The sequence below is a fragment of the Callospermophilus lateralis genome, chromosome 1 (genome assembly GCF_048772815.1).
Source record: "Callospermophilus lateralis isolate mCalLat2 chromosome 1, mCalLat2.hap1, whole genome shotgun sequence".
In the NCBI taxonomy this organism is placed as follows: domain Eukaryota; kingdom Metazoa; phylum Chordata; class Mammalia; order Rodentia; family Sciuridae; genus Callospermophilus; species Callospermophilus lateralis.
Window position 1 is genome coordinate 155360554 of NC_135305.1, and position 23187 is coordinate 155383740.

The window sequence follows — 23187 nt, forward strand, 5'->3', positions numbered from 1 at the left end:
CCCGACTCATGCTAAGAACCCGGAAAACATTTGCTGAATTCATGTCCCATTTGGACAGTCCCAGCCCACCCTCGTCTCATCCGAGAAGCTTTGAAACTCATAAAGATAGATTTCCAGAGGGGAAGTTGCAACAAGCTTCTTCCAGAGAGGGCGCAGGACCTCCCTACGCAGAACCCAGACCTGGGCTCAGGGGAAAGAATGGGGATCGGCCCTCGGGAGCCACCGGGTCCCCCAGCAACACCAACATCTCCACACTCCAGGTCCAAACACAGCGTTCCACCCCTGCAGCCCTGGGAGTGAATCTCAATCCAGCCTTTTGTGGTGGGAATCCGACTTTCAGGAGGGACTCTCTAACTTCAAGGGCACCTGGGTCCTGCTAAGTACAACCTTATTTACATACTGTTCCTTTAAGCGGGCTTTTTGAAGCTTCATCTCAGCCACACACAGCGGTGGATCTGAGGTTCAGTTACACTTTTCTTTCTTTTTTTCCTAAAGACACTGAAGTATGGACTTGATTTCAAACGTTCAGAGTTGCCTTGGGCACGTGCCCCTGACAGTCATCTGCAGAGGTCTGAGCCCCAGAGTGTGAAGACCGTAGCCCCGGGGACAGTCCCCTGAGAATGCAGATACAAGCTGCACCCCGTCCCTCCCACAGGACTCCGGTCACGGTGACTGAGACCCGGGCCCCAGTGGGGAGGACGTCAGGACTCTCCCGGAAGCAGAAGGGTACAGCCGTTAAGAGCAAGGGATTTGGGGTCCCTCGGGGCTGCTTTGGAACTCCAGCTCCCGCTTCCCAGCTGTGACGCTCAGCAATGTGCCCACCTCTCTGATCCTTGGTTGCCGTGGAGCCTGAGAAGTGCACTGAAGAAGTCCTGGGTCCCCGGCACGTGGAGTCAGGGACACTTTTACAACCTCCACGTACCCTGGTGTGTTCCCACTGGGAGCATGAAAAAAATGTGCCCAGGGTCCACGCAAAGAGCACACCGTTTTACATAAGGGACGTGAACACCCATCACAACCCTGCTGGGATTAACTGGGTGGGACTATGGCAGGTAGGAGGCAGTGGAGGAGGCGGGTCACCAAGGGCATGCTGTTGGGGCTTCTGTGTTGTCCTGGGCGAGCCATGTGTGGGGGTGTGTCTCTCTGCTTCCTGGTGCCACGTCCTGAGCTGTGTCCTTCCTTCACACCCTTCCGCCATGACATCCTGCCTCACCTCAAGCCCAGAGCCATGGGACCCGCCATCTATGGACTGATCGTCACGTCTGACCCAGCTGACAACATTAACGTCACGCCTTCACGTCAGCTAGAAAGAGGGCCTGGAATCCAGGATGGGGGGGCACCACATGTCAGCGAATGGGAAGCTGGGGAGCTTGGATAGAAGTTTCTTAAGCAAACTAACCACAGCATATAACAAAAGATTTCTCATCAGCATGAGTTTTATGAGAAATAACTGTATCATGTGTGATGTTTGCAGATACACAAATGTGTACCTATCCATATCTACGTTTACATACACTCTACAAAGACATCGCTGGCTCAGATAAATCTGGTGGAACATTTGCTTAACATGTGTGTGGCCCTGGGTTGGATCCCCAGCATAGAAAGAAACTTAGCCTGAATCAACAAGTCCACATGACGAGACGGTTAAAATGAAGCTGTGGTCAAAGCTTCTCTTCTTCACAACATTCTCCTCTTCTGCATGAGAACTTGACCTTGGGCTCTTTCTAGCTCTGATGCTGTCAATTCTTGATAAAGAAGAAATGTCGCTGTGCAAGAGGGTTTGGGTGTGGCTTGGATGGGAGGTGTCCCCCCAAAGCTCACGTGTGAGACGATGCAAGAAAGTTCAGAGGAGAAGTGACCAGGTGTGAGAGTCTGGACACAGTCGGCAAATTAATCCCCTGATAGGGATTAAGGGAGGGTCACTGGAGTGGTGGGTGTGCCCCAGAAGGGTCTCCACCCACGAAATGGCTCAGACCATACCAAGGTCAGACCCCATGGCTATGGGGTCTATATTATATCTGGAGAATGGAGTCAGTCTCTCTCTCTCTCTCTCTCTCTCTCTCTCTCTCTCTCTCTCTCTCTCCCCTTTCTGACCACCCTGTGAGCTGCTTCCCTCCACCACACTCTTCCACCATGATGTCCTGCCTCACCTCGAGCCTGGAGGAATGGAGCCTGCTGACTGTGGACGGAGACCTCTGAAGTCGTGAGCCCCCAAATAAACTTTTCCTCCTCTACAAATGTTCTGGTGGGTCTTTCAGGCACAGCAGCTCAAAAGCCGACTAAAACAGAGGCCACACGGCTCCTGGGGAGCTGCCTCTGGTGGGTGGGCTACTTTTGAACAGAAGCTCTTGGTATGAACCTGTGATATCTGCCGAGGAAGCCACAGCTCTGGGGGTCCTCGGTGGCACTGCTGTCATAACCAGGCACGTCCCTGACAGGGACCCTGGGAGCTAGACTGGCGGAGTCATTACAAGAGCAAATGTCCCCTAAGCCGGGCTGGTTCAGGCACCTGCTTAATGTGGGTCTCATCCATTTGTACTTGAAATTGCCACTTGGAAGTGAGGGGCACAGAAGATTAGTGCCCTGTGGGTGACAGAAGAGCTGCAGGCTGACCTCGTCCTCGGGGGTCAATCTGATGCCAGGCGTGTCTCCAGGCTTCCTTGGTCCTGAGAGGCAACGCGATCAGAAGCCCTCAGATTTTAATGAATATTCCACGACCCACAAACCCCTGGCTCTCCCCCTGCCCTCATAAATACATGAGCATTCCTTGTGATAATTAGCACAATGATCCGTAGGTGTGTGCCAGTAAGTTTAAGTGCTGGCACATAATTACTTTTCTAACAGAGGCAAAAAGATCTCTCCTGAAATCTGATTTACATAATGAATCTGTTCCGCCAAGCCCCTCCTCCCACAAGCCACCGACCACTGCAGCCTGGACCCTTTAGGGAGTCGGAAGCCTCTGAGTGCCCGGGTGGCTCTCATCCAGCCCGGTTCTCCCTGCTCACAGCAGCCCAAGGCTTTGACACACTGCCCCAGAAGGGTCTCCACCCACGAAATGGCTCAGACCATACCAGGGTCAGAAAGCAGAGACAGGCACCAAGAACATTCTAGATGGGCTTTGGCACAAACAGGGGAACTTATAAAAGGAGTGAACGGTGAAAAGATCATAAATGCAACGTTCATGTTTATGCACGACCAATAAAGGCCAGTCACATTAGCTAAGGGACAGTGTGGCTCCAAATATGAGGAAAGGGAACTAGATTTGTAACCCCTGCACTCAGAAACCTGAAGAGAGTGCGGGAAGACCCAAATCAAAGTAGTAATAGCAGTTCTCTATGGCAAAGGCGAGGGTGGAATTTTACCTTTTATTGCTTACATTTTACGTTACTTGCATTTTCCAAATAAAGATGTATCTGGGAATTACTTCCAGAATTAAAATTGAAGTTAAAATAAATCTTTAAGAAAAATTCATTAAAAAAAAGAAAGATTTACAATAGAAATTCTTTTTCATGCTGAGCTCCTATGCATTTAGAATGATCTAGTTTAAAAAATAATAAAATGATTCTGTTTAAAGAGATACAACTTAGCCATTTTATATCCTATGACAGGAAAGAGCGAGTCCTGGGTCTCACAGGCAGAGGGAGGAGGGTGAAGACCTGCACATCACTGCACACTAAGAACTGCTCAGGGCTTTGTCATCCGGCAATGCAGCCATGGTTGGGATGCTTAGGATGAGGGTCAAGGTGGCCAGAATCTTTGCGATGGCTCTCTCTTCATTTTTGAAAGAGCTAACTGTAAAGATGCAGTGGTGGTCTTCTCAGATCAGGTGGCCACAAGCCAGAGTGAAATCAAAGAACGTCGACTATCAGGCAGAAATGTTGGAGGTTCTTGGAAGGTCCCCATGTCTATATCTAACTGGGTCTATAGGATTCTATTCAAAGATCTATGTTGGTGTTTCATTAGGGTCCCTTTAGGACCCTTTTAAAACAGATTTTTTTTTCTGTCCTAATCTCAATCTCCAACCCCCAGTGAAATTGTAATGCCACATTTTGCTAAAAATGATAGGTAGCATTCTTTTTAATGGCTGGATAATATTCCATTTTATATATACATACCACATTTTCTCTATCAAGTCATTTGCTGGTGGGCATCTAGTTTGATTCCATATCTTGATTATTGCAAGTAAGCACAATTATCATGTGTTGATTAAAAGTAGAAAAACAAATATTTGAAAAGCTGGAAATGCTAACGACCCAGATTTGATCATAACATGTTGTATAATGCACTGAATTATCACACTGTGCCCTATAAATAGATAGGTATGATTAAAATGATACTAATTAATAAAAAACTAAGTAAATAAAAGTATGTTTTAAATTTAATGACGCAGATCAACTCTATCTGACCTGTTTTGATACTCCAGCTCTTCAGGGGACCACAAACTACAGTAACTTCTGGGTCTTCTGCCTCCCCCAAGAACCAATTTCTGCCCCAGAGGGGTGATTTCACCTTTGGAAATGCATGCTCTATGTGCACGCTGGATACAGGCACAGAAAGTGAGAGAAGCCAAAGAAACCTTCCATTTCCCTGATAATATTTCCTAAGTTGTTCAAACTTCCATAAGGAGGTATTACTGTCACTAGAAAAAAATAAATAAAGCTCGTGTGTGTGTGTGTGTGTGTGTGTGTGTGTGTTTTAATAGTGCCAAGGAGTGTAAAACCACAGACTGAAACTCAAATGCCAAAAAAAAAAAAAAAAAAGAAAGAAAGAAAGAAAGAAAGAAAAGGAACAGAAGAAAGCAAGCAGGTCTTTGAGAACTGTTTGGATTAAGACCACGGCTGCGGCTCGTCTGCCAACACACCTGGGCAGCCAGGCTCCCAGGGGCGACGGGCTGCAGGATGCTGCTAATGTTTTCTGGTTTTCCTGCTCTGCTCACTGAGAAGGCCCTTGTGGGGCTCCTGGAGACCTAGATGAAACTCAACCAGACCATCTTATAAACGCCACCGTGGTGTTCCTGAGAGCGCCAGCCACAGAAGATCTGCACCCAGGCTCCCTCCAACCCAGGACCTCCCCGGGCACTGGGTGCTCGGAAACTCACAGGAACCAACAGTTTTGAAAGACAAGGGGTACTGTTCGGAGAGACCTGTGCCTTCTGAAACAAAGGTGGCTGAGAGTCAGGGGCAGCAAGCCCCTGGGGCAGAAGGAGAGAAGAAACCAGACTGAATGAAAGACAGCTCCACCCACAGGGACCTATATTTGATAGATAATTTGAACAACTTCACAAAACAACATTAACACCTTTCATAGGCAACACATCCCATGTATTCTACTCTCGGCCAGTCTGTTTCATATTTTAAGGGCTGGTCACCACCATCCACTAATAGGTCATAAGCTCAGATTGAAAAACATAAATATACCCAACCCTCCGGTGCACAGAGGAGGAGACTCAGCAAGGTCAAATCCAAGTCCCAAGGCTACATCCCGCCAGAACCAGGATCAGTTCAGACGCAGGGAAATGCCAACTGGAGCAGTCTAATCACTCGCACTCAACCCAGTGGAACGTCTCTCTTGGGTTTTTTTTTTTTTTTTTTTTTCTCCCCAAAAAACACCCAAAGGCCAGGTGCCCTGGTTCCCTGTGAACTTGGGGGCACCGTCCCAAGCCAGATGGTTCCATGGCACTATCCACATCACCAAACTGACCCCTGTGTTCCTCCCCTGAGCGGCTTCCTTGCCATCCCCAGAGGTGGGTCATGGAGCTGCCGGCCTTGAAGTGCTGAGCTTGCTCGCTGGACAGGGGAACCCCGACGGTGGGGCTCCCACCGCTTGAATCCTGACGCATAATTTCCAAAACGCACTGAAGATGGCCGCGGTGATTGGTAAGACCTTGGGGAGGAGGGTCTTCAGCATTTTCAGACAAGGTGAACCAGCACTTAAAATCCACCTTGTAGATTTAAAAGATTATGGGTCCAGCGGCTCTGCTTGCTGACCAGGGTCCACCTAACTTTGTGATGCGCCCAGGGAAGGTGTGAGGGAGCCGCAGAGAGGGAGCGGCAGATGCCAGGCGCCGCCCCCAACCTTCCCTTAGCCACGCCCCCAGCCCTTGGGGGACCCTCCCCAGCCTGCTTGCCTGGAGGCCTCAGCAGCCCCCAATCTCCGTTGCTCTTATAAAACCAAGAAGATCAAACCCAACTGCCATCAGAAAAGTGTCTGGCCTCTGCTCCCAGATCTGAGGTTCCAAACGGGCGTGCCAGGCCTCCACCTTAGGTTCCCCCAGGCAGCTCGGATGACCATGCTAAAGTCACATAAGTCTTCCATTTAAATTGATTTTTGGTCTTCCCAGCACCTTAGAAGGAAGATCCACTCTCTAGACCATTCGGCCGGTAGGCCAGATCTGGCCAGGCACCTGCTCTTGTAAATAAAGTTTTCTTGGAACACAGCCCCGCCCCTTCGCCTGCCTATCTTCCTGGCTCCTTGGCTTCTCCAACAACAGAACTGAGCAACTGCAGGGACTCTGGCCTGCAAAGCAGAAGTACTTACTCTCAGGCCCTCAACGGATCCTGGACTGTCTGATAGGCTCCCTCACCCCTTTTTTCTTTGCTTTTTTAAATCGTAAAATACACATAACATGAAAGTTGCCATTTTAATCATTTTTAAGTGCCCTTTCAGGGGCATGAAGTACATTCGCATCACTGTGCAAACATCACCACCTGCACCTCCAGAGCTTTCTCCTCCTCCCAAACTGAAACTCTGTACCCATCAAATAACAGGGAAGCTCCCAGCGCCCTCCCGCCAGCTGCCGGCAACCACTGCACTCCCTCTGTGTCTGAGGATATGAGGACTCTGGGGACCTCATATCTGTGAATTACACGCTATTGGACCTTCATGTCCAGCTTCTTGCACTTAGCAGACCGTTTTCAAGGTTCTCCCAGGTTGGCGCAGGCATTAGAATTTCCTTCCTACGACTGAATGATATTGCATTTGTAGACCTGTGAATTACACTGCCATCTGCTAATTCTTGAGTCTCCTCTTCAGTTTGCAGCTCCCAGGCTCCTGGTGGCCAAGGCAATGCCTCGGGCTTCCCTTCACCCTCAACTGAGATGAGCCTCAGGGGCCAAATTCCCACTGAATTTCAAAGATCCCCGTAGAGAAAAGAAGACTATCTCAGTAATAGTATTTTCCATGGATTCTATGTTGAAACAGTATTTTGACATATTTGGTTAAGTGACGTGTGAAAATCAGTATCACTTCTTTCTTTCTAATGTTCATCGGCACCCAGAAAATGTAAGGCAAATAACTGGGCTGGCACCCTGTTTTCCAGGGGTGTCCCTGAACTAGATTCTGCAGGGGACAGCAAACTTCTCCCGGAGGGGGCCAGATGGGAAACAGTTTGCTTTGGGGCTCATATTTATCTCTGCAGTTGTTACTCGGAAGCAGCCACAGACCATCCATGAAGGCATGAAGCGGGGGTGTGTTCCAATCCATTTTATTTATAAAATCAGGCCACAGGTCAGAATTAGCCCCCAGGCCTCCAGAATACTAATAGCATTAAAAAAAAAAAAAGTCAATTCTAGAAAATTCCACTTTCTGGAACTCTCAGTGAAAAGCCACTTTTGATTCAGCTGGAGCTGGGAAACACAAGTCTTGGGGCCACCAGACAGCCCCTTGCAGCCCAGGCCCCGCCCACGCAGCCCAGACCACGCCCACACGACCCAGGCCCCACCCACGCAGCCCAGGCCCCGCCCACACATCCCAGACCACGCCCACGCGGCCCAGGCCCCGCCCACGCAGCCCTCTGCGGCACTCACTTGGGCGTGTGCGCCTCGTCCACGCGGTGACCCAGCTGGAACTCGTGGGATTTGCTCCTGTGCAGCGCCGTGAACCCCGGGATCAGGTGGATCAGCTTTCGGGAGGAGGGCGGCGGCGTCCCCGGGGGCTTCAGCTTGTTCTTCCTCCTCATGGGCGGCGTGCCTGGCGGGGTCACAGTGGTGACGATATTCGGGGTGCGTGGTGGGGTGCGGACTGCGTGCCGCTGGCGGGGCGATGGGGGCAGGGAACGGTGGCCCGATTCCAGGGGCGGCGGCGGGCACAAGCCTGGGTAGGCGTCCACGGTGAGCCTGTCCACGTGGGTGTACACGGGGGCCCCCGGCGTGGGGCTGGTGTGACACAAGTGCTGGACACACTTGGACTGGACCCTGGGGCTCTGAGAGAGGTGGGTGCGGATCCACGGGGCGGGCTCCGGAGGGCACACGGGATTGTTCTCCTTGCCCGTCTCTGGGGTGGGCCACTGGATGATCCAGTCCTGCTTTGAAAGGTTGCCTCCTGGGTGGAACAAAGGAGCAGAGAGACGGTGGTCAGCCAGGGGAAAGCCCAGTGAGTTCCCCGGGATGCGCCATGACGTCACATGCACGTCACCTCACATGCACATCACATCACGTGGGCCAGCGGGCCACACGACAGCATGTGCACCTCCCCCCTCTAGTTCCCTCATAGGCAAGTTACGCCCTTGCAAATCACATCGTGGGCATGTTCCATAATAGGGACATTACACACTATGTATGTGATATCGTCTGCACAGTGTGTGATATGCTCGTTATGTCATACAGGTATTACATCATAAGCACATTTACAAAATCCAACCAACCCACTGGGCCCTCCAAGAAGTGCATGAAGCCCCTTGTTGATCTTACCGCCCCCATTCAAACTGGGAAACCGGGTTCATAGCTCAAAGGCCCAGAAAGGCAAATAAGTTCATCCCTGCTTGTTGAGCCAGTGTCAAGGTGACTGAAAGGATTTTTGAAGATAACTTTACCTTCAGTGGCAATTTTAACACCTAACCCCAGCCAGAGATACATGAATCATACAGAAATCAAGCTCACCCTTGGTCCTTCCCTGACCGCTTTCTTCCCAATGCACCCTCACTTGGGACCTATGTTTCTGAGCGCTCATTTGAGCATCTGTCCAACAAACATTCTCCAAATGCCGATGATATGCCAAGTACCACGCTTGGAAAAGGCATGACAGGAAGACACAGCCCTGGTCCTCAGGGCTTCTATTCTGCAGAAGCAGAGATTGGACACACCAACAGATCTGCTCACTGGAGCGTTTTATGTGGTTAGAGCTCTGGCGGGGAAATAAAAGGAATGTTGTGATAAACTGAGTACAGTGACAGTGAATGAATAACCAACTGTGGTCCAGACACACCATGGAATACTACTCAGCCATGAAAAGGAACCTGAGGTTTGAGCTAAATGAAAAAGAAGGTTGCCACACTGCCTGACCACTTAACACAGCATTTTTAAAATGACAACATTTAGAAGCAGAGTATATTACTAGTTGCCGGGGGGTTAGGGATGGGGAATAGGAAGAAATGGATGTGGTTGTGAAAAAGCAGCAACAGAGATGTGCAGAACCCAGCATTTTCTACTATGGGGCTGGATACCTGAATCCACCCAGTGATGCAGTTACATAGAAGAAAATACACACACAGAGATTGCTAGTAAAACTAAGGAAATCTGAACAAGATCAGTGGATTGCATCAAAATCAATATCCTGGTCACATTAGAGTCTTACAAAATGTTACCGTTGAGAGAAAGTAAGCAAAGTGTATCAGGGATCCCTCTGTTATTTCCAGCAACTGTGGGTGAGTCTAAACAGTTTCTCAATTTAAAAATTCTTATTAAGAAATTAAAAATGGGCCCTGCGTGGTGGCGCAGCCTGTGATCCCAGTGACTCAGGAGTCCGAGGCAGGAGGATGGCGTGTTCAAAGCCAGCCTCCACAAAAGCAAGGTGCTAAATAACTTTGTGAGACCCTGTCTCTAAATAAAATATAACATGGGGCTGGGGATGGGGCTCAGGGGTCGAGTTCAATCCCTGATACCAAAAAAAAAAAAAAAAAGAAAAGAAAGAAAAAGAAAAGAAATTAAAAATGGAGGTGGGAGATTATGCCAGCAGAATTCTGGGAATGCCATCTAACAAAGTGGCATCTTCAGGACAAGAAGGGATGGCCATGTCAGCAGGCAGGGTCAAGCATACCAGTGGGTACAAAGGCCTGGCGGTAGGAAGGCTTGCTGTTGTGGTGGTTGTTTTAAGACTTCTGCAAGTTTATTAGAAAGATGGAGAGTTTTCAAAAGAATCCCATTGTAATGAGCTCAGATTGAGGTTTCCAGCCCTCATATCAGGTAACTAAGAAAAAAAAAATCCAATAGCATATGAACATCTTTCACTCACTCACCCTATTGACGGTACACCTGCAAATTTGTTCTAAAGATTCAGACTCTCAGGCAACAAATATACAGCCTTTCTTCATCCTCCACGCTGAGATATAAACATGTCAGGGTCAAAGAGCACCAAAGTACAGGCTTCAAAACCACATCAGTGCCAGGTGCCGTGGTTCAGACCTGTAATCCCAGTAGCTCAGGAGGCTGAGGCAGGAGGATCTCGGATTTGAGGACAGCCTCAGCAACTTAGTGAGGCTGTAAGCAACCTAGTGAGACCCTGTCTCAAAAGATAAAACAGAAAGGGCTGGGGATGTGTCTCAGTAGGTGGTTTTTCTCGGGGTGTGACCACAGTGTGACTACTGGCCCCACAAAAGGCTGAAGGAACCCGTGACAGACAGGCCCCACCAGGCCAGGGACGAAGGCACCCTCCTCCATGAGCCCCATGGAAAGTCTGGGGAGTTGGAGGAGGCATGACCCATGACCCAGTTAGATTCATTTCTCAAAGATCACTGGGGTCACTGCACGGAGAAGGGGGTCCCATAAAAGGGTTTTGCACGGACAACGTAACAAATGATGTTGGCTCTGAAATTGGTGGCAGCAAAGCCACCGTGAGTGGACACCTCTGGAGGACAAACACGGGGTGTTCTCACTCGTTCACAGACACCAAGAGGTTGGTCTCGTGGAAGAAGAAAGGAGAGGAGGTGGGGGCTGGTGGGCTGGGCAGGGCCGCAGCGGGCGGGGGGAAGGGTCTCCGTGGCTCAGCAGCGCAGCCGGGTAACTCGGGCTGACAACTACTAATTGCATACTTCAAAATAGCTCATGGAGGGGATCTCGAAGGTTCCCAGCACGAAGAGATGATAAATGTTCAAGGCGATGGATGTGCTGGATACTCTAATCAGGACACATTATGTGTGCACCACATGTACGATGACGACGATGTGTCAATTTAAAAACTTCATCATGAAGCAAATGATTTTTTTTTTAAAGAATGGGTAAGGAAGGGGTTGGGGGACAGGCTGGTGGGGACGGAGGAACAGGACCCGCGAAGGGACCGGCCTCGGGTCTCCAGGATGGGCCAACAGAGGAGATGTGGAGCAGGGAAAGATTCCAACGCGGAGCCCCTCAGCAGTGGGGACAATCGCTATGACAACGTGACAGGAGCTCCCCTACGGCTGGCCTGACTGTTTACAAAGCACTTCACGGCCACGGACTCTCTGCCCCGTTTTAAATCAAAACAACTCACTTTGTGATCACATCTGCATCACCAAAAACAATCCGAAATTCATACAACGAGAAAAGGCCATGTCATTCCACAGCCAGGTCCCTGTCGGGCTTTCCCCAGACGGCTTTCTGTGCCTCTTTCTTTAAGAAAAATTAAAAAATAAATAAAAATCACAAGACAGATCCATGGCTCGGCGTCTGCTCCCTCCCCATTTTAATGGGGCTTTTTTTTTTTTTTTTTTTAATCTGAGTTTTTTGTAACTCTGGGCACAAAGGGCCAAAGCCAAGCTGAGCTCCATTTTGGAGATAAGGATACTGAGGTCAACAAAGATGCCCAGTCGAAAACGGCCCAAGGTCACGGCAGCATGGTAACCGACCGCCAGAATCTGAACCCGGGACCTCGGCCACCTGATGACCAGGGCACACAGGGGCGACCACCACGGACCAGTAGAGATCAATCAGATGGGAAGGGACGCTGGAACAAGGGCTCGTTCCTCACCAAGACCCTCCGCTCCCCCGTCCAGGCTTGCCAGAACATTCTACCTCAGGCCCCCCTCGGCGATCTCTGCTCTCCAATAGGTATGCACACTCCTTAGCCCAGTGGCCAAGAGCCAGCTCTGAACTCGGGTGACTTGGGCTTCAAGTCTGGCCGGCCCCACGTACTGGCTGTGGGACTGCAGACACTCCCCTACCCTCTCTGAATCTTGGTTTTACCACCTGGGGACTATGATGACAATAAATGGAAGAGCACAAGCTACGTGCTTAGCCCAGCCCTTGTCACGGTGGTGGCCCTGTCACTGTTAGGCTAATAAACTCTGCGAGCCAGGGACGGGACAGAGACTCAGGCCCACGCGGCTTCCCCATCACCCAGCGAGGTCTGGATCGATGTATTTGCTCAGGATGTAAAATGCGCTGTCAGATTAGCCTACGTAAAACATGTTTAAGGAAGGGTTTTTGTTTTAAAACCACCTTACACTTCTACTTCAAGGCAAGACCACTCTGCATGTTGTCCCTCTATCCGTCACCCTCCCTGAGTGAAATGGAAAGAATCTGGGACTGGGACCCAGCTGGGATCCACCACTAACCAGCTCTGTGACCTTGGGCAAGTTCCTTAACCTCTCTGAGTCTTGGTTTGAGGGCTCATAACAGGGTTCATGGCTTTCTTAGAGGGTGCAGAGAGGACTAAATGCAGTCAGCCATTCTGTCCACTTATTTCATGACTATTTGGAGTCTCTCAGGCATTTGTCCTAGGCACACAAAGCCACCAAGGAAAATCCCTGTCCTTATGGAGCTCAAGATCTTAGTGTGGAAACAGAGAAGAGAGCGGGGTAGACGCCGCTGTGCAGGATTGGTGGTGGGTGTATGCAGTAGGTCAGGGATAGTAAGTGCTATGGAGGGGTGGGTTATGGGAAACAGAAACCTGCTTGGGGCTACCTCAATCAGAAAAGGATGAGGAGGTCACAGGGGACTGTTGAGAAATACCAGAGCAAAGCCAGGAGCAAGTCATGAGACAAAATGAGTCAAACCCAGCCCAGGCCACCCCAGTGGTACAGACCCACGGACAGATGCCTGAGCACCTTCAGAAACATCTCAGTGCTCGAGACTCCGCCCACCTGTCCCCAGGCTGTGCCAGCACCTGGGTTTGCCCACCTGTCTGTCTTCCCCTGCTCTCAAGAGGCTCAGGGTCCAACCAGAAAGATCTACAAGCAAACAGGCTCTCCCCGCGATGGAATCCCTGGGGACAGAGCCCAAGGACCTATGAGCAGGGATTCCAAGGCTGAATCCGGGGATGCAGGCTGCGGTACGCCCATTCAAAGGGCGGGAAGAATGAGGCTGAGCCGGGAGCCAACCTGCATGCACCTGGGAGACGCGCTCAGGGAAAGGTGCCCGGCTGGGGATGACCTGCTGCGTGACGCCATCTACAGGGAATATGGAAACGTGGCCAATGCACAGAGACAGGGGGCAGGTGAGGGATGCCCGGGGCTGGAGGCAGTGGGTGGGGCTTGCCTTGGAGCCCTGGGAATGTTTTGGAACGAGGTAAAACTGTGAGCGCACTAAATGTCACAGATGGGTTCACTTCAAAATGGCCAACTGTATATTCAGTGAACTCCCCTTTGATAAAGAGAGTCATCAATGCCATCCCGACCCCGGACCCTGTGTGTGTCTGAGAAGGCGCAGCAGCACGCGGGTGCGGGGGGAGGGGAGCCTGGCTGGAGCGGAGGGTCAGGCAGGAAGGAGAAGGACAGGTTGGAGAATGGCGGGTCATTCCATGAAGCTGGAGCTATTTAGAAGAAATTCGAGGCTGGAGAGGAGGGGAGGGGAGGGAAGAGGATGCTGAGAGGCTAAGAGTCAATGTGACTGACCCCTGCAGCTGGCATCCCACACAGGGAGGTGGCCACCCGCCTGCCTCTTGGAAACAGTCTCACCTGGCAACGGGCGCGGTGGGTGCTGCGATCTGCCACGTCATCCACCTGCAAGCACAAGGCCCCAGCCTCGGTCCTGCCTAGGAGGGACAGGCATCCCCCAACACGGACAAGGACGGGTGGAAGCCAGGTTTTGGCCAGGCCACATGCTACCGCTGCAGGCTGCTGGCCCCACATCCCAGCTCACCTGGAGGGAAGGGCTGGACCTCCCAATGGGCAAAAGCTGAGAAATGGGTCAGCGCTGGAGGCCAAGGTCCTGCCTGTCACCAGCCAGTCCCTGGTCACAGCAGAGGAGGGGCTGGTGCTTCTGGGATTTTGTGGCTTAAAAGTCACACAGTCCAATGGAGGGGCTCCCTCTCCTGGATTTTGCCATCAGCCCCCCTAAAGTCCAGTGTGCTGACCCAGAGTGCAGAGGGCAATGGGGGGACGGCTATCCATCTGCCACTCCTTCTGTCCCTGTGTCATAAGGGACAACCCAGAAGCTCTGGTGTCGGCTCCCTGGGACTCTCCATGTGTAGGGGAGGGACTTGATCAGATGAGCACCGTGGAACTGTCCTGACCCTGGTCTAGGAAGGACAGGAGAACCCAGCCTGAGGCTCCTGGAAGTATCTGGGAGGTGACAAGGACCTGGGCTAGGGTGTGGCAGCAAGCATCAAAAGAGGTAGCCTGATTAGATATAAGGAGAGAAGGAGAAAGAATGGCTAACCCTTATTGAGAACTTACTGTGAATTTGTCACTGAAGTTCCAAGTGATTTATTTACATGTGAGAAATTCCAGCCCCACACCACCATTCTACAAATGGGACAGAAATCACTCTATTTTATAGACAAGGAAATGGAGACACAGAGAGGTTAAGTGGCCTGCTGAAGGACACACAGCTGGGAGGAAGGATAGCTGGAGTTTGAGTGTGCTCTGCACCCATAGCCGCAACACAAAGCCCAGGTCTGGCTCACACAGTGGCTGGTGGAAACAGGAAACGCAGGAAACAGAAGCTGAGCCCCGAGGAGGTGGCCCAGTCAGACAGGCTGAGTCTGAGATTCCTCCAAGACACCCAGGTAAAGATGCCTGGGATGTTGTTGACCCTCGCCTACCTCATCTCCCCAAAAACTGTGGGATGCTCCCCCCGCCCAGAAGTCATTTTTCAAGTCTGGGAGGATTGATCGTGAAATTTCAAAATCTCCTGAGCCCATCCAAGACAGGATGTCAGCCTCATTTTATATTTTTCTTTTTTCCAAAGATATGACATGATTTAATCACCTCACCTTCTGTCTCCTCCCCTGTCTGATCCTGAATCTCCAAAGCAGGTGTCTCAGGACCCTGAATCACCTGCAGGGCGGGGAGAGGAGGTCCTGAGCATGTCACCCGCTCCTTGCTCCCTCAGCCGGAGGAGAGGCACCTCTGTGTCTGGAAGACTTGCTTGCTGAACAGAAGGGTCAAGAATCCATCCTTCTGAATATGAATTGAGGAAGTGGGAGTTTTAACCTGCACAGAACAACCCTAACCTCTGCAGTATGACTTGTCCTTCCAATTTCCTCCCTCTGACTCCATTTTCTCATCTGTAAAATGGGGATGACCACAAAGCTTTCCCCCAGGATCGTTCTGAAGACTCAATGAAACCGGGCAAGTAAGGCATTTGTCTGGTGCTGGTCCAACGATGCAGAAACATTGGTATAAGATAGAGGTGAGCCCGTCTCTTTCACACAATGCCGCTGAGATTTAATAAGTGTACGAGGTGCCTTGCCTTGTGTCTTGGGCAGATCCCATATGCAAAGATCATCCAGGCCTTATGCCTGATCTCGCCTGGTGTGACCCCACCCCACCACAGAAAGCAAGACCTGGTGTCAGAAGTCACTGAGCCTTATTGTGGTTTAAACTGTGTCTCTAAAAAAGATCCTTTCAAGAGTTAGCCCCCAATTAACCCATCTGTAAACAGGGTCTTTGCAAATTCAATCAAGTTCAGATGAGCTAGCACAGGCTAGGGTGCTCCCTGAGTCCCAGGGAGTGTCCTTAGAGGAAGAGAAGAGGACACTCAGAGAAGACCGTGTGAGCATAGCGAGACCGAGGCCTGGAAAGCAGCTGCCAGCCACGGAATGCAGAGAAGGGCCAGCACCCGCAACACTGGGGTCAGAGAGGCCTGGGCCCGACGCCCCCCAGGGCCTTTGGAATGAGGACAGCCCTGATGACACCTCGATTCCACACTTTGAGCCCCCAGACCTGGGAGAAAATAAGCTCCAGTTGCTGTAGGCCAGCTCGCCTTTGGCCGCTTTGTTACAGCAGCTGTAGAGAACTCATACAGCCCTGCCCAGGGAAATCAGCCATCTTTGCTGAGCACGGATTGAGAAATCATTATAGTGGGGATTGGGGCTGGGGCTCAGTGAACAGGGATGAACAGGGACCCACTGCCCCCACCACCTGTAGTTCTGTGAAGACAGACACACAGACACACACACACACCACACCACTGAATTTAAGGAGGCACTAAATCCACCCCCACCTTTCTTAAAGTTCCCCTCCATTTCTTAAAGTTCCTTTCAAAGTCTGAAAGGCAAGAAAGAAGAAAGAAAATCTCAGCCCGACTCCCTTCCCCTGGCAGCGTCCCTCCTTCCCCTCCCCTGCATTTCAGAATCCGAAGTTTAGGGATGAAGAGGCAGAAAGTCTCATTTCATTACCCAAATTGCCCGCCTCTCAATTGACAGGGACCCGACTCTCTCTGCGGAGCCTCCGAGGCGCCCGGCTGATGGGCTGTGCTCCATCAGCGCGTCCCCTCTCCCTTCTGATCCTCTTTTTAATAAAGTCTGAGGGAAAAGAGGTAATTTTTCATTTTAAATAGGGGAGGTGTGGCAGCAAGGGGCTCCGGGGGTTATTAATCGTCCCCCTTTGCAATCTTGTCATCCATTTCTGGAAAATCATTTTATTTCAAGTCTTGCAAAGGGCGGGGAGAAGGGAATAGGTTTTAAGAAATGAAAGAGTCTGAAGATTGATTAAAGGCATTTCAAGGTGTAGGGGTTTTATTTTATTTTTCCCCCTTTGACATTCTCTGATAAGGGACTGGGGAACTAAAAGCCACTTTCAAGGGAGAATGTGATTTCGGAAAGTCAAAGCAAGTGTCTGACTCCTTTGTCCCTTCCCGATTTATTTATTTATTTATTGCACAGACAGGCACCGGTGTGCCCTGGAACACGCCTGAACTTCAAAGGCGGCATCAGAGCGTGCACCCTCCCTCCAGCCCCTTGGAGGCAGAGGCGACAGGGAGACCCCGGGTCCAGAATCACCACGGCTGGTAGCGTCCTGGAATAATTCAAAGCTCTTGCTAGTTCAGGTCTCAGGAAGCAGGACTTTTAGACACTGTCTGGAAAAATTGGCCTCAAGTCACAGGTAAAGCCGACAGTCATAATGTGAGCGTTGGGATCACAGAAGCAGCATCCCTCCTCCCAGATCCAAAGTCCAAAATACTCTGAAACTTTCTGAGTGCGGCCATGGACACCTCCAGGGGAAATTTCCACCCTGACTTCACGAGACAGGTCGTGGTAAATACACCGGAGCACGAAGGCTATTATATGAAACGACTCTCAGGCTGGGTGTGTAAGGAGCGCATGAAACATAAATGAGTTTCACGTGGAGCACTGGGTCCCATCTCAAAGGCATCTCATTAATAGAGAGGCAACGGTTCCAAAATCTACAAAGGATCAGAAATCCAAGAACGCTTCTGATCTAAAGCACTTCAAATAAGGGATACTCAACCAGTAATAATAATTATTAAATTATTTTAAAATGTAATTAGCCCAGCTCATGCCTGTCATCCCAGCGGCTTGGGAGGCTGAGGCAAGAGGATCAAGAATTCAAAACCAGCCTCAGCAACTTAGCAAGGCGCTAAGCAACTCAACTTTATTTTATCTCTAAATAAAATACCAAATGGGCTGGGGATGGGGCTCAGTGGTTAAGCACTCCTGGGTTCGATCCCTGGTACCAAAAAATAAAATAAAATGTAATTATATTCAGAAGTGCTATAATATAACAATTTGAAAAGGAAAGACCTCTTATTTGCTCTTAATAATTACTTTCTTTCCTTTCCTCTCTCCCCTGCCATACTGGGGAGTGAATCCAGAGATGTACCACTGTTAAGGTACATTCCCCAGCCCTTTTTTTAAAAAAAAATTTTTGATTTTGAGACAGGGTCTCATTAAGTTGCTGAGGCTGGCCTTGAACTTGAGATCCTCCAGTCTCAGCCTCCTGATTTGCTGAGGCTGCAGTCATGCGCCACCATGGGTGGCTGTTATTACACTGATAACAGTTTACTATTCACCCAGCACATAGTAGGTGCCCAATCTCATTCTAAATGTTTCATGTGCAACACCCCATGGTCTCCTCACAAGGCCCTGTGGAGAACGGCCCGCTAGCATGTCCACTTTACAGTGAGGAAAGCAGGATTCGGGGCAAGAGTGAGATATTCAAGGTCACGGGGCCAACAGCAATGGATTGGGGGTCCCACTCCATATCTGTACCCTTCACGCCAAGGCTTCCCCCTGAACCCTCTTAGGAGACGTGAGATCTGAGTGGAAGCCCCCCAAAAGGCCGAGTCACTTTGTAGATGGGGTGGGGTGGGGAGGTCACAGGACACTCATTCCAGCCTCAACCCCAGAAGGAGTGAGACCCGAAATCCAGGACGGAGTTTTGCAGTTCTAGTTCAGAGTATTTGCAAAAGGAACCCAGTAAAGACAAGTGAAGGAAGTAAAGTTGCTAAAGCCGTTCAACATCAGCAAGAATCTTCGTGGGAGACGGTGTTCATGAACTTGGCACTGGCCAAACTGGGTGTCCCACTGGGCACTGTCTGCACCCCAGGATGTCCCCAAGTGAAGCCAGACAGATGAGCGACCTCAGCCTGAGGAGTGACCTCAGCCTGCCCAGGTCATCTAGGGGGGGACGGGACAGGGGGTGGTACTGCCTCCCGGCTCCCAGCAGAAGTCTGGTGACATTAACCTTCGGTCACTGACTTCAGGGTGGCCGTCGGTTTTAATGAAGCTCTTCTGGTAAAATTCGTTTTATCCAGGTGCAATTCACATAGGTCCTTTTAAAGCACAGAATCTGGGGGCCTGTAGGACACTCGTAATGGTGTGTTTACCACCACCCTGTGGGGTTCCAGAACCTTGGCATTGTGTCCACGGGAGAGCCACGTGCCCACGAGCAGCCCCTCCAGTCTCCCCCTGCCCCCGCCTGCTCTCTGCTCTGTGCATCGGTCTCTTCTGGAGAGTTCACATAAAGCGAGGCAGACACTGCAGGGTTTTCGTTAGGGTGTGCCCCAGAAGTGGGCTTGCTGGGCCACGAGGTACCTGTGTCAGACCTTCTCAGAAGTGGCCGTTTTCCACATGGGCCGCACCATCTTAGACTGGAGGAATGACCTCAAGGTCCATCCATCTAGAAAACTTCAGGTCCACCCGACTCCAGATCCCACACTCTTCTCCCTCCACCAGGTGCACACTGTCGTACTGTGGTTGGTGTTTTCACAACTAAGCCTGTGACAGGTCTGTTTCCATCCCCGGGAATGAAGCAGCAGCCGATTCCCGCCATCCGTGGGGGACCTCCATCACCCTTCCTGGTTAGCACCACAGTTAGAAGCTATGACAGGGACGCTGCAATAAAACTACCCAGTGTTGCAACTCTGCAATAAAACACGCCCATCTTGTAGTCAGGGTCTTTGACACGAGCCCAGGCCGTGTCATCTGGCGCCCACACCAGGCAAGTCCAGATCCAGGAGGTGCAGGGTGGAGCCAACACCCACGGCCTCATTTTCAACACCAATTCCAAGCATATCCACATTGCTGGAGGTACCTGGGCCTGACGCTGGATCCATGGGTCCCCTGGAGTCATGGTGCAGAGCCCAGCAGCCCTGAGCTGCCTGGCATGGACTTGGGGTAGATCGGAAGCCGTGGTGCACTGAATTCGGTATTCCTGGGATCTGCTTGGGCTTGTGACAGAGCTGAGGACATCTGTCTCCTCTCACTACCTCGGGGAGGTTCCCCACCACCCCACCGACCTTCTTTCTCTCTCCCCTCTCCTGTACCACTCCCTTCCTGGCCCATACCAACAGGGGACTCGTTTTGTTATAGCGTCAGATCTCATTATTCACTGGGAATACTGAATTAGCAAATACTGAATCTTACTCCCAGGACACACATAGCGTCAGTTTCCTCCAAGCTCTGGTCACAGATTTTCAGGCACTGACCCATGCCCAACCTTATTCCCTGCGCATCTCTGTTGCAAGACACCTTATTTAATGGATGCGGTTGGCTGACTGGCTCTGAGCTCACCGCCCGCAGCACTAGAGAACTCCGCTTTCACCTTCTCACTTAAAGGGAGCAGTTACGGCATTAATTTATTTATTTGTCAGCATGTCCAAATTGCCAGTAGCATCATGGCTCAGGCATCTGGGGACCATTATTAGGTAAAATAAGGGTTACTTGAACACAAGCCCTCTGACACCTTGACAGTTGATTGGATAACCAAGATTGCTACAAAAGGGCAGGTAGCATATACAGTGTGGATACACTGGGCAAAGTGATGATTTGTATCCCAGGCAGAATAGTTCAAGATTCTGTCACATTCTTCAGAAGAGGACCTAATTTAAAACTTACAAATTGTTTATTTCTGGAATTTTACACTTGATTTTTTGTTTTGTTTTGTTTTTTACTACAGCTAATCAAAAGCACAGAACTACTATAAGAAAGCAGGTGGACTAGACCTCACCATGGCCCAAATCCCACTCACAGCAGAACTACCGTGGATGGCTAAAATCTTGAGAAGTGAATGGTGACCACAGAAAGGGGATGAAGAGGTGTCTGCATCTTGATCCTGACTTCTCTGGCTCTGCATCTTCTGAGAAATAGCCAAGTCTCTGCCCTCATCCTGCTGCCATGGAGAGCCAGGCTGCCCCAGGGTCATCTTAGAGAGGGAAGCACAGGAGACCCCCTGGGGAGGCCCTTTTGGCCCAGTTTAGCTCCCACACGCACCACAGCCATGCCTAAAGCAGAAGAAGCCAGGCTCTGAGACTCTTCTAATTCCAGAACTTTCTGTCATTCTGCTGCTCAATTCATGGACACCAGGGGCCTTTTCCAAGACATTAGGGTTTGCTGGAGGTAACTGGACCTGACGCTGGATCCATGGGCCGGGATTACCTTACCACCAGTCCATGTGGAAGGTAACTCCTTACCACTCGCAGGGACCCTGAGCTGAGTTTGAATCCCTGCTCCACCACTTACTAGCTGTGCATCCTGGGCTAACCTGCTTAACCTCTCTGAACTTCTGTTTGTGCATCTAATAAGGGAATGATCAAAGAACCCACTTCTTAGGGTGCCTTAGAGAACTAGTGAAAATGAAGCAACTTGTTGCTATTGTTATTTAATAAAAATTCTGTTATCACTCCTGGGCAGAACTTGTATATGCGTATTTGGAGGATGTATCGGGTACATGGATCTGTTAGGCTTCTCCATGCACACCAAGTTCACGTCCACCCACTACCCTATGAAGACTTAGCACAAAAAAGTAATGAAGCTCGTTTATAATTTTTATATTGGCTACATGTTGGAATGGTAACATTTGGAGACTCCAGGTTAAATAAGATATGTAAAAGTTAATATTGTCCCTCGAAAGGTCAATCATAGAATTACCACCTGATCTAGAATTTCCACTCCTGGGAACACTCCCAGAGGGACCCAGATGGGATGGAGGCAGACTCCAGGGTCCACAGCAGCCTCACCCTCAGCCTGGGGGGGGAGCAACCGGAGCCGCAGCAGCGGAGAAGTGTGGTCTGTCCCAACAACTGATGATTAGTCGCCCTTGGAAAGAACAAAATTTCCACACGCATTATAAAATGGAGGATCCAGGTGCAGTGGCGAACGCCTGTGATCCCAGCGGCTCGGGAGGCTGAGGCAGGAGGGTCGCAAGTTCAAAGCCAGCCTCAGAAAAGCGAGGCCCTGAGCAACTCAGTGAGACCCTGTCTCTAAATAAAATACAAAACAGGGCTGGGGATGGGGCTCAGTGGTGGGGTGCCCCTGAGGTCAATCCTTGGTACACCCCCCCAAATAATTAATTCACTAATTAATTAATTAAATTTAATGGAGGAACTTTGAAAATAGTGTGTGAAGTGAAATAAGCCAGACACACTTATCCACGGCATGAGGACAGGCTAATGTCCAGAGAGGCGTTGAAGAGGGGTCACCTGTTCTACCCAGTAGGCGGCTCAGACGGCTCAGTGGCCACTGAGCTTCTGTTTGGGGTGACGATTCTCTGCAGATGGAGGGCGGTGACGGTTCCTAACACTGGGAATGTGTTTCAGGCCCCTAAACTGGACACTTAAAAATCATTAAAACGCTCCGTTTTGCCCTATACGTTTTACTACGATTCAAAGGTGAGTGACAGCTGGGGTTCTCGGGTGTCTTAAGGCGGCCACTAGAGCACTTGCTAATGCACGCGCAGCTCACGGGACCTTTGTCCTGGACACAGGTGTCTCGTGCAGTTCTAGGCCAGAGACAGGAAACACACCTTGATCAGCTGCAGTGTCACAGAGCATCACTACAAGGCGCCCCAGGGCTGAGGATTGGGAAAGGGCTTCCTTTGGGAGCGTCATTGGAGCTGGGACCTGGGACCTGGAGGATGAGTGAGAGTTAATTAGGCAAAGAAAGGGGGACAGGTGACCAGCCCAGCCCCACCTGTCCACAGAATGGGATCCACTGGAGGACACATGAGGGGCCAGGGCCAGGGGGGCCGAGAGTCAGGCAGAGGAGCAGGGGCAGGGCCTGCAGGCCAAGGTGAGGGACAAGGGTTTATCCCAAGGAGAATGCCGTCTGCGATCCCTACCGTAAACCTCAATGGCTCCCTATTACTCTCAGCATCCAAATTCCTCCTGATGCCTGTACCTTTGTCTCTCCCTAATCAGAGCACAGCCCCCATCTCTCCCTCTTCATCCCTCTCTGCCCCAACCTCATCCTCTGGTCTCCTGCCACGCTTTCCTTTAAACACGACTCACCTCAGGGCCTTTGCACTTGCTGTTCCCCATTTGGAAAGCTCTTCCCCCAGATCCTGTAAGGGCTGGCTTCTCGTCACGCGGTTCCTTAGCTAACTAACATGTCACTTCTCCAGGAAAACCTCCCCTGGCCTCCCCGTCACTTCCGATCATATCAAAGTTTTATTTTTCTTCACAGCTCTGAGTCATTTCCTATTTGTGCTTTTATTATTGTGTGCCTCCCGCAGCTGAAATGTAAGGTCCATCAGACTAGGAAGCTGGTCTCTCTCCTTCACTGCTCTCCCTCCTAGAGCTGCGTGGGGTGCAAAAA

General features: G+C 50.6%; 1 protein-coding gene across 1 annotated transcript in view; it reads right to left on the reverse strand.

The window, feature by feature from the left end:
- Ksr2 (kinase suppressor of ras 2) overlaps positions 1-23187 on the reverse strand; it is a 365358-nt gene that overhangs the window by 207934 nt on the left and 134237 nt on the right. The window contains exon 4 of the mRNA XM_077110178.1: positions 7806-8319. Within this exon, the coding sequence (XP_076966293.1) occupies positions 7806-8319 (514 nt within the window). The remainder of the gene's footprint in view (positions 1-7805; positions 8320-23187) is intronic.